The 15,402-nt window shown below is 40.5% G+C and overlaps 1 protein-coding gene across 1 annotated transcript in view; it reads right to left on the bottom strand.

The window, feature by feature from the left end:
• Window positions 1–12,624, bottom strand: part of LOC107100504 — a 14,777-nt gene extending 2,153 nt beyond the window's left edge. Inside the window, exons 1-4 of the mRNA XM_015399010.1 lie at window positions 12,588–12,624; window positions 3,221–3,481; window positions 1,187–1,429; window positions 957–1,034 (exon numbers count right to left, since the gene is read on the bottom strand). Coding sequence (XP_015254496.1) covers window positions 957–1,034; window positions 1,187–1,429; window positions 3,221–3,481; window positions 12,588–12,624 — 619 coding nt within the window. The remainder of the gene's footprint in view (window positions 1–956; window positions 1,035–1,186; window positions 1,430–3,220; window positions 3,482–12,587) is intronic.
• Window positions 12,625–15,402: the final 2,778 nt, after the last annotated feature.

Here is a 15,402-nt window from a genome sequence, read left to right as displayed (position 1 = left end):
CCTTTAAATATTAAAAGCATAATTTCATGTATTTCATGTATATTGTTTGTTTGATATGGGGGAACGAGTCTTAATTAAGGGGGGAACCAAAAGGTTGCTGCTGCGGGTTGATGGAGTGTTACCTTTGAGGGTCGGTACCTGTGGATCAGTAACGTGGTTTTGGACCAAGCTATTAGGGAGACACCTAGTTGATTCCTCTTCATAAACCAACAGCGATGTTATGAGGAAATTGGATAAAGTGCATACAAACACATTTAATCCTTCTTCACCTTCACTAGACGTGGACATACTTCAGTACATTCTGCTGTAAAGTGAGTCTCATATTTTTGTTTTTTACTGGAGGATTCAACCTATTTTAGAGGATGCACGACTGAGTGGTAACTAGGTGACTGTAAGAGAGTAAACCAAACTTATTGGCTTATTTTTCTGACTAATCCAATCGGTGCGCTCTTTGAAAACCAGTCACCCGGTAACGCTTGTTGAACAGAGCTTTGCGTTGGACAGATATGCACAGGTTTCACAAGCAACCTCCTCCCCAGACCCTACACTCTCTTGTTTGTGTAATCGAAGCAGTAGTAATCCGCACATGGTGCACCAATTATTGTATTGCCTCCACGCACTCACTGGCGTTAAAAAAAAAACACCACCTTGCATAGTCTAAAATATGGGATAATTTATCCGACTCGCGGGCATCCGTGAACAACTATCTATATCAAGGAGACTCCCAGAACTTCCAGGAGCCTTGGGATGTCTGTTACCAGGCCCCAGCCCCCCTCCTCCGGCTGAGGACGGGCTGCTCATGGCTCTCTGCTGAGGTCCAGTCCAATAAGCGGCCCAGCAGTCGACCCTTTATACCAGCATAAAAAAAAAACAAAAAAAAAAAAACAAACAGTACTTGATTCATAGGAAACAGGGCTGACCTTTGAAATTTTTCCAGAAGTGAAAGAGCTTCAATGATGCAAAAGAGAGACAGACAGCAACAACAGGAAGTAACATGTATTCAGGTCGAAAGTGAAGAGAGTCCGGCTTCCTGCCTTCAACGACATATGGGGGAGTAAAACAGTTATAGTTCAAAGCTATAAATACATTAGAACAGTGACACAACCTACAAACACCCACAGCAGACATGTCATTTATCATTAAATTTAATGAAGTTCATCAGCTCTTTGTGCAAATTTCTTCTCACCTCTGACTGACAGCCAGCTCTCTGCAGATTCTCCAGCTCCAGCAATGTTACACTTATAGAGACCTTCCTCAGACTTGGAAACATCCTGAATGGTGATGTTTCCAGTTGTGCTGCTCCCAATCAGGAGACCATCTTTATAAAACTGAGTGAGGTTGGAGGAGGCATTTTTATGGATGCAGTGCAGGCTCACTGCTTCTCCCTCTGCTACAGGAAGCACAGGATTTTCCAGGATCACAGGACCATCTGAGCACCAGGCAGAGATACATAACATAAAAGCCCTTTATGATATAAAATGAGTAAGCCAACCTCCCCCCCAAAAAATTAAGATTATGGTTTATCTGCCTTATGCTACGTTAAGACCACAAACAGCAGAGGCAGCAGAAGCAGTTTACATGCAAAGTCAATGGTTGACTTGCATCTTGGTGCATCAAAAGGTTCCGCAGCGCATTTTGAGCAGCAGAAGCAACGCATCATGAGCTTCTGAGCATCTGACGCATGCAACCCGCTTAAGAAAGCAGCAGCTGCTGAAGTTGGAAAAATTGAACTTTTGAGGCTCGACATACCACATCAACCAATCAGAGAAGCTGATCTGGGAGCTGGCAGGGAGACAGACCTGCCAGCAAAATATGTTGGGTTTTAACACTGGTGCCTGTAGTTTGGATTACTGTACGTAGGTGAAAAACGCCTTTAAGCCACCACAAACAGTAGCAGAAAACCGTGAAGAGGCAACCGGGCCAGAGGCTGCTTTTGAACAGGGATCCAAGTGACAGATCACTGCCGGTGTACGGGGGTCTGAGCAGCTCCGACAGAGAAATAATATTTGAAGGCAGGATCATAATCATGATGAAGTGTCTGCACAGATGAAGTTTTCACGTCGACTTTCTCACTAAAAAACACATTAAAACTACTTTTTGGCGACTTATAACAGCAAATATAGCTGCCATTGTTACAGACAACTGCAATGGACTGGCGACCTGTCCAGGGTGGACCCTGCCTCTTGACCATTGACTGCTGGAGATAGGCACCAGCACTCCTCGCGACCCCACTCGGGATAAGCGTGCTAAAAAATGGATGGATGGATGTTACAGGCAAAAAAAAGGATAGAGTAGCTCCACTCAACGTGCATCAGACCCACTTAGCGGAACTAAACTTGTACAAGCATCAAAAAGGAAGCTGCGCGCATGTTTTACTGCTCCTGCTGCTGGCGTTCTGAACGTAGCTTTAGATTTAAAAAAAATCTCAAATGAAATCTCTTATTAAAGGAGTGCTTTTGTCTATACTGTGTTTTCATTTCATGCTTCATGAGTTTTAATTTTTGTTTACTCTTATCATCAACAAAGCTGAGTTAACTACCTAATCAGTTAACTACCTAATCAGTTAACTACCTAATCAGTTAACTACCTAATCAGTAAACCTGCACATATTCTAGCATATTTTTAATTTTCAAAGTTTTAACAGGATCACCTGTCTTTTAAGGAAAAAATAGATATCTTTTTTTTTTTTTTTTTTTTTTACTTTTTTTAGTACACTAATGTGTAAACATGCAAGTCAGATTTCTGGGTGACCACTCCTTCGATGTCAAACACAGAGCATATTTTACCTTGAAAGAGAAAGACATTAGCCTTGATTGTTTTCTGAACAAAAACATGAAATATTTAAATGATTATGAATAACATCAAACATATTATTTGATGGAATTTAGACCTTGTATGTGTTGAGCAAGCATGTGTTCATGTATCAATTCAGTTCACATTAATTAACATTATGTAATATTGCTGGACAGTTATACACTCTTACCCTCCTGTCTCTAGGTTATTTAATTGCAGTTTTAAAGGATCAAAACCTACTTCTATAATAAGCCATTAATATGTTTTTAACCAAAAATTAAGGAAGAATTACAAAAGCTGTATTTTTTTTACATTCTTACAGTAAATTAGCCTCATAAATTCTCCGAGCTTATATAAAGTTGAAGACAAAGTAATAGCAGTGGCTCATTGATAGAAATATATCCAATTGCTGTTTAGCTGCACCCACCTGTCACGGTGATGTTTATAACTTCACTGCATGCTCCAGTTCTGGATTCACACCAGTACAATCCACTGTCTAATTTGTAAACGGCATCGATTAAGCATTGCGACACATTTATCTTCCCCCAGGAGGAACACTCTTTGGCTTCGCTGTTGGTTGTTTTTCTCATTACTCTCCAGTCAGATGAGTTTCCATCGTTCACACAGCTGAGCGCAATCGAATCATATAGAAAGAACTGAGATCTGTTTGGAAATATTCTCAAAACAGCTGAAAGAGAAGGAGATACAGAGTGAATTGTCAGATATCTCAGATTACTATGTTTTAGTGGCTTTGTTAAGGTCCAGGTTCTAGTTACACCATCCGAGGCTCTAAAGAATTTGTTCGCCTCGGTTTCCAGCCTTCAACATCACAACCTTTTTAAAGTCCCCAATTAGCACACCTGTTAATGTTACCTCCACTCCCTAACAATATATGTATTTTGGTTTTCTTGGCACTCAATCAGGGTCTTTGAGCACCTCACGTCAATGCTGCCTGACTGCTTTGGCTGATTTTTGCTGGCTAGTCATCAATGTTAGATAAATGGTCTTTGGGGTTGTTTGTTGGCGTAACATTATCACTGTCTTGGATGGTAAGGGGCTTGACAAACTGATCAGAAAATGTCAATCTGTAATAGGGGGAGCAGATCCTCTGGTGGTGTTGGTGAAGAAGACGACAAGACATCTGATGCAGACCAACCTCTAGGATGGAAAACAAACTACATGAGGCCACTTAGCGAAATAGTCATAGTGACAGACTGGTCTTGCTACACTGTAGAACAGAGCAGTTCAGGAGATGAATCCTGCTGCAAAGAGTCTGCACAACACATCATGCTAACCAAGTGCATTTTCTAAATAGCAAACAATTTAATTCATATTTTTCCATTTTTAGTGTTTGTGCGTGCGTGTGGTTTCTGTGAATAATAGGTGTTACTGGACACATGAATTCCCCCATTGGGAATTAAATAAATAAAGTTCCTACCTACTAAGGTATTCAAAAAAATATTTAGGCAGCCACTGTCTGTGCAAGGTCTTCTGCTAAGAAAAATGAGAGAGGTCTGAAATTTCTGTAATAGGTAAATGTCAATTGTAATAGAAAAATAAAAAACAAATCCAGGAAATTACATTGTAGGTTTTTTTTTTTTATTATTTCTTTGTAAATGATGGAGAAAAATAAGTATTTGGTCACCCACAGAAAATCAAGCATTCTGGCCTGCACAGAAAGGTAACTTCTCCTTTAAGGACCTCTTCTGTTCTCTACTTGTTAACTGTGTTAATGGAACTTGTTAACACTTGTTATCTGTATAAAGAACACCAATTTAGAGCCTCACAGTCAGACTTAAACTCAACCATGGCCAAAATCAAAGAACTGGCGAAAGACCAGGAAGAAAATAATAACAATATTATAATTTGTCATTGTATGTTATTTTGTATAATTTCATATCTTCATTTAAATTGGAAACATGTTTGATACCTTTAGATGCGCTCAAAAAATAATGTGATTAACTGCTAAAGATCCTAGATTCTTTTGACATATGCATCCCGTTGACAGATAGGCCTCCATAAGGTAGGTGAAAATAATGTTGACAAAGGATGAAGTGGCGAATGCTCTTAAGATGTTTGTAGGTGGCTTTTAAAAAAATAGTTTTAATTTAACCCTAAAAGGACTGTTTTGTCATCCTACCTTTAGTGCAGACACCAGTCAGCTGCCACCTTCTCCCCATTGCTCTGGCACTCTGCCCAGCAGACTCCTCTGATCTACCGCTGTCCTCCTTTGATCCTATTCAGTTAGCCTCTAGAGGCTCGTCCAAACCAGTAACTGCCTGTCCCTGCTCTATTTTTTGATTTCTCTGATGTACCACTGCTTTTCTCTTGGCAAGCGGCTGCCCTCCCCTGTCTTTAGGGCTCTATCTGACGTGCAGACTTACCTGATCTACCGATGCCCTCCTTTGATTCTCCTTTTTTAGCTTCTATAGCTAGCCTGGGCCATCTACAACCAATCCCCTAAATTCAGGGTCCTCTGTTTGGCCGTTAACCTTCTCCGATCTACTGCTATGCTCTGCTTTGCTGCTCTTCTCCTGTGCTTGCTCCAGACAACATGCCATCTCTCCCCCTGCTCCAGTTTGCTGTGTTCCCAGCGGGCTTCTTCGATGTAAATGTTCTTGGGGTTAGTTCTGAATATTGCAAAGCGTGAAATACAGGTTAAGGCGAATATTGGCACTATGCACACGTCTTAGTGGTCATTATTTTTTACCAACATGACGTTAAGACACAATACAAGCCGGTGAGCTTGTAAAGTTAAAAATGAAGTTCTTTTTCTCTACACAAGCCTCTATGCCATGGCACAGGATAACATTGATGTGGAAAATAGATGGTTGTATAGCTATGTAGGTGTTTAATGGAAAAAAAAAACACATTATACACTATAGTTGTTTTTAGGCACTGGGGCTTGGTGTGTGAAAAATAATATTCTACCCCAAACTGGAAAATGATCAAGGTCATGAAAAATATATATATATTTTTAAATGTTTTTTAAATGTTTTCCATAGAAGAACGTGGTCTGGGGGACTGAGGGAAAAAAAATCTGACTCTCTTACTTACATCTTCTTATGTTGAAGTCGTTTGAACTTTTAACTTGAACGCTTTAGCTGCAAGTGTCACTTTCAGTCTGACAGTGAAAGTAACAAAATTGAACTCTGGTTAATGATAACCACATTAGTTTAAGGATGGAAAGGTTATAAGTAGCGGTTAAAGTAGTACCTCTAGATGTAGTTTTTGTCCATATCACATATAAATATCAAATAAAGGAGTAGTTTTACTAAAACAAAAATGGAAGAGAGCTGTCTGTAAACCCACCACACTGAGCATTTTCTAATAATTAAATTATTTTTCACACAAAAACACATTTACTGTAAGTAAAAACCTGACTTTACAGAAAGAGTTCAGTTTTCTAACCCTTCACATCTATTATAAAGTAGTAGTAAATAAAACATCTAGAACTCACCAGCAAGAGTGCAAAGTGTTGTGAAGTACATGCTTCCTCTATGTTGCTCTACGAGGGACTGCACCTCAGCTTGATAAGTGTTGTCACGCCTTTAGCAAAGAGCCTGGACCAGGCTAAACCACTTTTAGTTTTTATGTAGGTTCCGGTTGCTGAAACTCTATTTTCTAATAATAAAATGAAATGTAATATCAGGTTGTTGTTTTTTTCTGCAACAGCAATTAAGAGTACCAGGAAGTACCAATAAACGCCTCTTCCTTCGAACTTGTTAGATATCGGGAGTTCTGTTACTGTAAGAGAAATAAAAACTGAGCACATTTTCACCATAGAGCCCATAGGGTTACCAAGACAACTTTTAGAGTGTCACCGGTGTCCCTTGCATCAGTATTCAAAGGCATGTCATAAATTCAAGTTGTAATCCACAAGCTTCTTTTAAAATATACAACCTTTTATTTTTTTAGCAAGTTAAAAATAAATACTTATAAAACACAAAATCTGTACAAATAAAGCAATAGTTCTGTCTCTGAAACTTAAAATAAACAATAATTTAAGGTTTACTTTCATCAATTTTAAGTAATTCTGTAAAGCTATTCTCAGTCCTTGAAAGATACAGTGTTTTCTTAAAGGATCACAAGGGGGAGCTGAAGAATTTTCCCCTTAACACACATCAGATAGGATTTCTTTCATTTTGTATATTTTTAGGAGTCAAGAATGCTTGATGTTGTCATTCATATTAAAGACATACAGGCAAGAGTTTAAGATAACCTTTGTGTCAGAGAGAAACAGTGAGCTGTAAAGTATGCTGCAAAAAAGTAGAAATGACATCTTACAACTATCAAAGCTAAAGTGTTTTTGTCAATGTTTTGTTTAATAAATCAGTTATGGAGAAAAAGAGAATTTAGAATGTCATACAGCTTATTCACCCTTAGAAGTAATATTGAAAAGCTTTTTAGTAAAGAAATTGAGTCATATAAGAGCTAAGTGTGCACATTTATTAGGAGGTTGGAATAAGAATCCCACTGTAGGGCAGTATAAGGGTATTAGCCATGTTGGTTCATTATGACTTCAATTTTGAACAAATTCCCAACAGTATCACCAGCAAAGCCCCCCCACACCATCACACCTCCTCCTCCATGCTTCACGATGGGAACCAGGCATGTAAAGTCCCTCCGTTCACCCTTTCTGCGTTAAACAAATACACAATAGTTGGAACCAAAGATCTCAAATTTGGACTCATCAGATCAAAGAACATATCTGGTCTAATGTCCATTCCTTGTGTTCTATAGTCCAAGCAAGTCTCTTCTGCTTGTTGCCTGTTCTTAGCAGTGGTTTCCTAGCAGATATTTTACCATGAAGGCCTGATTCACATAGTCTCCTCTTCACAGTTGTTCAAGAGATGTGTCTGCTGCTAGAACTCTGTGTGGCATTGACCAGGTCTCTAATCTGAGCTGCTGCGAACCTGTGAACTTATCCTCTACAGCTGAGGTGACTCTTGGTCTTCCTTTCCTGGGGCGGTCCTCATGTGAGCCAGTTTCTTCGTAGTGCTTGATTGTTTTTGCGACTGCACTTGGGGACACTTTCAAAGTTTTTCCAATTTTTCGAACTGACTGACCTTCATTTCTTAAAGTAATGATGGCCACTTGTTTTTCGTTACTTAGCTGCTTTTTTCTGGCCATAATACAAATTATAATACAATACAAAAAAACACTCTATTCAGTAGGACTATCAGCTGTATATCCAACTGATTTCTGCACAACACAACTGATGGTCCCAACCCCATTTATAAGGCAAGAAATTCCACTTATTAAACCTGACAGGGAAAACCTGTGAAGTGAAAACCATTACAGGCAACTACCTATTGAAGCTCATCAAAAGAATGCCAAGACTGTGCGAAACAGTAATCAAAGCAAAAAGTGGCTACTTTGAATAACCTAGAATATAAGACATATTTTCAGTTGTTTCACACTTTTGTGTTAAGTACATAATTCTACATGTGTTAATTAAAAGTTCTAATGTCTTCAGTGTATTCATGAAAATAAAAATAAAAACTCTTTGAATGATAAGGTGTGTCTGTACTGTATATAATTGTTTTATAAAATATTATTTGTATTATTACTATTATTGTTAAGCCAAATTGTGCTAAATATCAATTAAAAAATAAAAATCATGTCAGATTTATGGACCCCACAGTGCAGATATATTAGAATCTGTCCTTAAATTACAGCCATTAACAGATAACAGTAACAGACAAAACATTTCGATAAATCAAACATTACCCGCCACATATCTGACTCAATAACCATTTAAAAAAATTATTTTAATTAATTTCAGATGGAACTATTCACATACTTGTATAAGAAGAAACTGCACTTCCAATATTCACCACTGTCCGGGGCCAACTAACGAGAGAGAGAGAGAGAGAGAAAGAGAGAGAGAGAGAGAGAGAGGGAGAGAGATTTTAATAACTAATTTATTATGAATAAATAATCGACATAGTTTCACAAACTATGTAACAGAAAAAAAACAACTATATAACTACAAATTACTTTCCCATAACTCCAGATGTGACAAAAATCTAAATCTGAAAGTGATCTGTAAAAATAAAATTCAACCAAGTTAATAAACAAAGAAACCAAGTCCATATTCAAATCTTCCACCACCTTCCACTTTCTACTTACACTCACCGGCCACTTTATTAGTTACCCCTTGCTAGTAACGTGTTGGACCCCCTTTTGCCTTCAGAACTGCCTCGGTTCTTCGTGGCATAGTTTCAACAAGGTGCTGGAAGCATTCCTCAGGGAGTTTGGTCCATATTGACATGATGGCATCACACAGTTGCCGCAGATTTGTCGGCTGCACATCCATGATGCGAATCTTCCGTTCCACCACATCCCAAAGATGCTATATTGGATTGAGATCTGGTGACTGTGGAGGCCATTTGAGTACAGTGAACTCATTGTCATGTTCAAGAAACCAGTCTGAGATGATTCCAGCTTTATGACATGGCGCATTATCCTGCTGAAAGTAGCCATCAGAAGTTGGGTACATTGTGGTCATAAAGGGATGGACATGGTCAGCAACAATACTCAGGTAGGCTGTCGCGTTGCAACGATGCTCAATTGGTACCAAGGGGCCCAAAGAGTGCCAAGAAAATATTCCCCACACCATGACACCACCACCACCAGCCTGAACCGTTGATACAAGGCAGGATGGATCCATGCTTTCATGTTGTAGACGCCAAATTCTGGCCCTACCATCCGAATGTCGCAGCAGGAATCGAGACTTCTCTTCTATTGTCCAATTTCGATGAGCTTGTGCAAACTGTTGCCTCAGTTTCCTGTTCTTAGCTGAAAGGAGTGGCACCCGGTGTGGTCTTCTGCTGCTGTACCACATCTGCCTCAAAGTTCGACGTACTGTGCGTTCAGAGATGCTCTTCTGCCCACCTTGGTTGTAACGGGTGGTTATTTGAGTCACTGTTGCCCTTCTATCAGCTCAAACTAGTCTGGCCATTCTCCCATTCTCCTCTGACCTCTGGCATCAACAAGGCATTTCCGCCCACAGAACTGCCGCTCACTGGATGTTTTTTCTTTTTTTCGGACCATTCTCTGTAAACCCGAGTGATGGTTGTGCGTGAAAATTCCAGTAGATCAGCAGTTTCTGAAATACTCAGACCAGCCCTTCTGGCACCAACAATCATGCCACGTTCAAAGTCACTCAAATCACCTTTCTTCCCCATACTGATGCTCGGTTTGAGCTGCAGGAGATTGTCTTCACCATGTCTACATGCCTAAATGCACTGAGTTGCCGCCATGTGATTGGCTGCTTAGAAATTAAGTGTTAACGAGCAGTTAAACTAATAAAGTGGCCGGTGAGTGTATGTACACAGCCATTTTTGCCTGTCCTAACAAGAAATTAATCAATTCACATTTGCTCTTTTTTTGCCGTGTGAATCAAAAACCACAAATAAATCCATGTTTAGTTAACATTTCACCATATCTGTTGAAAAAAGTTCTCAAAAGCACAAAAAGAGCTTACAGACGAACACAGTCAGAAAAACAATGAAATACCGCTTCTCTCTGTTCACAAAATGGACATTTATCTTCCACAGGAGGATTAACAACAGAAACAAAAGAATTTACAGCTACAATACCATGAAGGATTCTCCATTGTAAATCTGCATGTTTTTTCGTTAGAGGAGGCTTACACAACAATTTCTGTTACTTTGTTTGGAAGTTAGACTGTAGGATGAAGACTGATACTAATATTGATATCCTCCACGGTGTGCCGGTAAGGAGCACAGACAAGATGCCTCATTTTTTTGTTGTTCTTTAATCGTACTCAGGCGATATACAGCAGCCTCTCCATATTCACACTGATACAGATGTCAGCATAGGTGAACCACTTGTGAATATTATTGTGTGGTCTACAAAGAAAGGAATAAGCAAATCAGAAATGCCTGCTGTATGTACTAGTAAAAAGCAATAAAAACACTACTTAGAATATCACTTAACAACATTTGCATCAAGAAAGTATGATAGCTTATCATAACCAAAGCTTAACACTCTTAACATCTGTGCTTAACACATTTCACTGAACAAGCGTTGCATCGGATGTGATTAGCATTAGTCTGTAGCTTCCATCATTGAATACTCTTAAACATTACAAAACTAACTATCAAATATATGCAACACGGATTAAACATGGTGTATCTAGTTTCAAAACAAACATTTATGTCACTCTGATCATGTTACGCTTACGTTTGTCATCTACGCACACAACTTCAGCTGCACATGCTGCTTGGCTCCGTTTATAACTATTTAAAGTGCTGCACAGTTCTGAACAAAAAGCACACTTACCATTTTTCGCCACTAGATGTCTCCCAACACCTTACTACAGGTACGTGTCTCTGAATGTTATACTGCCTTTCCAACATAGCCGCCCCCAATTTGTAGGACAAATTGAAACAATGGAAAGGCACATAGCTAAAGTAGAGTCTGGTGGTCTATCTTTGTCTTCAAGCTTCTGAAGGACGATCACCTTCACAACCTGCTGGATGTAGCTCTTGCCCTCAATCCTCACATCTGCAGTCCTGATGAGTCCATCTGGTCCAGGCATAACTTTAACCACTTCTCCTACTTTCCAATGTCCACGGGGAATCTGGGGATCTGCTAGCAGAACCACAGCCCCTTCTTGAATGTTGTCCAATGGTTTCTTCCATTTGTTCCTGGTTTGGAGGTTTGGTAAGTAGTTCCTGATAAATGAAGACCAGAAGTGATCTGCAAGGATTTGAGAATGTCTCCAATTTCGCCGTCCCAGCTTATCGCCTTCAGGATAGACTACTTGTGGTAGGGAGCTATCAGACCGCCCCATAAGCAGGTAGTTTGGTGTAACTGGATCCACATCAGATATGTCAGAGGAGACATACCCTAGTGGTTTGGCATTCAGTATGCTCTCAACATCCACTAACACAGTTTGGAGCACCTCTTCCTTTTCACTTTGAGAGTTGATAACTGTGTATAAGGCCATCTTAATGGAGCATATTTCTCTCTCCCATGAACCTCCAAAATGTGGTGCTGCTGGGGGGTTAAATTTGAAGTTGATCCATTGCTGTGCAAGCTTTTGCTGGAGATCAGGACACATCAGGGCAAAGGCCTCAATAAGTTCTCTTTCCTCCCTTAAAGTTAGTCCCCTGATCCGAGTAGACTTCTGCTGGTTTACCACGCCTGGCAATGAATCTCCCGAAGGCCATTAGAAATGAATCTGTGTCAATTGAAGCCAGGAGGTCAATGTGGACGGCCCTAGTGGTAAGGCACTTGAATAATATTCCCCATCTTTTTTCTTGGCGACGTCCTACTTTGACAAGGAAAGGCCCAAAACAATCCATTCCAGTAGAATAGAAGGCTGGTTTAAACAGCTGAAGTCTAGCTACAGGTAGATCTACCATTTGTTGGAAAACAGGTTTAGACTTCCATTTCCTACATTCAATGCAGCTGTGTTGATGGCGTTTTACAGCTTCTCTTCCTCTCAGGATCCAAACAAACACTTGTTCAGGGCCGGGATGGCAGAGACGTTCATCAAAGTCTTTGATAAGCAGCTTTGTGTAAGGATGACTGGGATCCAACACAATAGGATGTGCAACAAGCAGGTCAATATTGTCAATCTGACGCAATCTGCCTCCCACTCGTAGAAGATTCAAGTCTTTGTCATATTGAGGTGAGAGGCATGAGAGGCGGCTGTCAGGTGGGATTTGTTTACCAGCTTTAAGTAGACGATAGTCTTCTGTAAAACTGTCTCTTTGTATTAATCCAAAAAAACACGTCGCTCCACTTCTCTGTACCTCTCAGCAGGTGGTAGGTCAGGTGCTGAAGAGTCATGTTGCACTGAAGCTCTATACAGTTTTTTTTTTTAATTTACTTCAAGTAGCTAATTCCAGCTCTTGGCTTTACTCTGCTCTGCTGTTGAGCAGAGTCTAGGCTGCACAACTTCAGCTGCACATGCTGCTTGGCTCCGTCTTTAACTAATTAAAGTGCTGCATAGTTCTGAACAAAAGGTGCACTTACCATTTATCGCCACTAGATGTCTCCCAACACCTTACTACAGATAAGTATCTATGAATGTTATACTGCCTTTCCAACAATTTCCATTCAGGTTTGAATTCAGGTTTTAAGGAGAAATGAGTTCTCCATACTGTGTCACTGCGTCCATTCAGTTTGTGTTGATTGAGAGTTTTAACAATCATTCTATAGATAACTTTTCGAGAAGCTCCTTCTAGGGAGATTCCTTTATCCCCCGAATCCAAAAAAGGGCCAGAGCAGTTCTTTATTCCAGTAAACAGTCTGAAGGATGGAAAAGGATCCAAGTGATTTGGTGACACAGAACCCTCATGATAATCAGCCAAAAGTGAACACTCATGTTCACTTAACTTGTGCTTCCAGTAGCACAAAAGCTGACCGACAAATCGAACAGACTTTATTCCCAAACAGGCAGCGAGCTTAACAGGATCATCCAGCCGAGGTCCAGCCAGCTCCACCACCCTCCCAAGGCAATAAACTTTAGCAGTGTGGAGCAGTCTGGGGCAGGTTGTTGCCCCCCAAGTAGGACAATCCAACAAACTCCCAAACATAACCGGTTTCTGAAGCAGCCAATGTAGAGACTCAGCCTGCTGCTGTCTGTCCTTCCTCAGCAAAGACCACCAGAGGCGTGCACAGACATTTTGGGGGGCAGGTGCTCAGGAGGTGGGGCAGGGCACTTTTTAGCGCACGTGGAACACTTAATTATAAAAAAAAAATACACACGCATGTTGAATGAAATTTGACTTTTATTTGTAACATTCTCTAAACGTGAGTTTTCAATGGAAAAAAGTCACATCACCAACAAAACAGACTAAAGCATACTTCTTTCATNAAGCCGCTCTGTACAGAATTTTAATAAAAACCATATGACTGAAGCTTCTGATTCTTTCTCAACTTTAGAGACTGAACCAGTGTCCCTGACGCATCACCCTGTAGAAGCTCTTCATCAACAGAAGAAGGTCTCACCACAGCATATCAGTCAGGCTGAGATCTAGACCATTGCTGCCAATTATCTGTTTTCTTCTGTTGTAGATCTGCTGCAATGGTTGGGTTCATGGTTCTACTGATGACTTTGTTTGGACAAGGTTTAAGTGGTTAGACAGAAGGCCTACATGTTTGGGTCTAGAAGGATTTGGCTTAGGGGAGTTAATGCTCTGCCACAGAAGGCAGCCATCTTGATTCTAAATGTTTTTTAACAAAAGTATTGGTGATGAGTTTTAGATTGAGAGAATAAAGGACTTTGTGCAGACATGCAGAAAAGCCATGCATCATACTGGCAATTGGTTTTATTGAGTGAGTTATTTGTGTTTAATCATCTAATGTGAACAAGAAGGTTTTTACTTGACTCAAACCATTTTTTCGGATTTATTTAATGCAATTAATGTATAATATTTTCAATTTATTAATTGGCTATTAATATTTGAATGTGTGTGTACGTGTGTTCTTGTATTTCATATATTGTGAGTCCCATTTCATTGAAAAAAAAATGTTGTGAGGAGTTGCTACTCCTTGTGGGGCCCAGTGCCTTGAGCCTATGCGGGGAATTGCTGTTTTAGGGTCAGGATGTAACGTACAGGAAATAGGACCCAGTAAACTACTTAGACAGGTCAGTGGGATGCAATGGATTTTAGTAATGAAAGTGTGGCACTGGGAGTGGGCAGGCAGCTCTCAGACTGGAAATCCCCTGTGACGGAGACAACAGGTTAGTGATCATCAGCAAGAGGAAAACTAGTGAGGGGGGGTAAGGCTGGATCACTAACCTGTTACTGGGTCTCAGAGTGGGCAGTTGGCTCCGTGATGGGTCAGGGGCAGGAGTCCGTTTGAGGACGAGGCTTGTGGAAGCGGTGGCCGTTGAGCGGTGTACGGTTTGCAGAGGATTGAGATTGATGAGTTCCAGAGACAGTCCGTTTACTGATTCCATTGATTGGGTCCAAGCAAAGGTACAGAGGGGCAATCCAGGTCCAGGTCTGATCCAGGGTCCGTTAACTGGCAGGTTAAGAGAAGCACAGAGTGTTGTCAGGCTCACAGGCAGGCAATCCAAGGCAGAACTGATGCAGGGGTCCAGAGGCAGATCAGGTTTGGTTTCCAGGCAGGCAGGCTCGGTGAAAAAAGGCAGAAACAGGTCAGGTAACAGGTTGGCAGGCAAAAAAGTAAAAAAGCTGGAAGGTACTCAGTGGTTGGTCTGCGATGATCTGGCACTGGGAACAGATCCAAATGAAGTATATATGGAGGTGGAACCACTTAGTGGTAATAGCTGGTAGGGTGGAGTGACCAGATGTGTCGAGTTGGGGATTAAGCCAGCACCAGTGCCGAGATCGTCACAGAGGAAAAGGGTCACGGTTAGTCTGTAGAAGGGGGTTAGAAATGAATAACAGTTTTTTTGGATTGCTTAAGCACGATTTTCAAAACAGGGCCTGTGTTTTTAAAACACTACACACAATTAGCACAACCACACACCCAATTAGCAAAACACTACAGATCCTTTGCATAACTAAACACTCTTGTAAAAACTATACACTTCTGTTTAAAAAACACACTTTGTTACCATATGAAACACACAAGTTTCACATTACTATACTC

The sequence above is a fragment of the Cyprinodon variegatus genome, unplaced genomic scaffold, assembly GCF_000732505.1.
Source record: "Cyprinodon variegatus isolate N-32 unplaced genomic scaffold, C_variegatus-1.0 Scaffold980, whole genome shotgun sequence".
NCBI classification, from domain to species: domain Eukaryota; kingdom Metazoa; phylum Chordata; class Actinopteri; order Cyprinodontiformes; family Cyprinodontidae; genus Cyprinodon; species Cyprinodon variegatus.
This window is presented reverse-complemented; position numbering and strand designations above follow the sequence as displayed.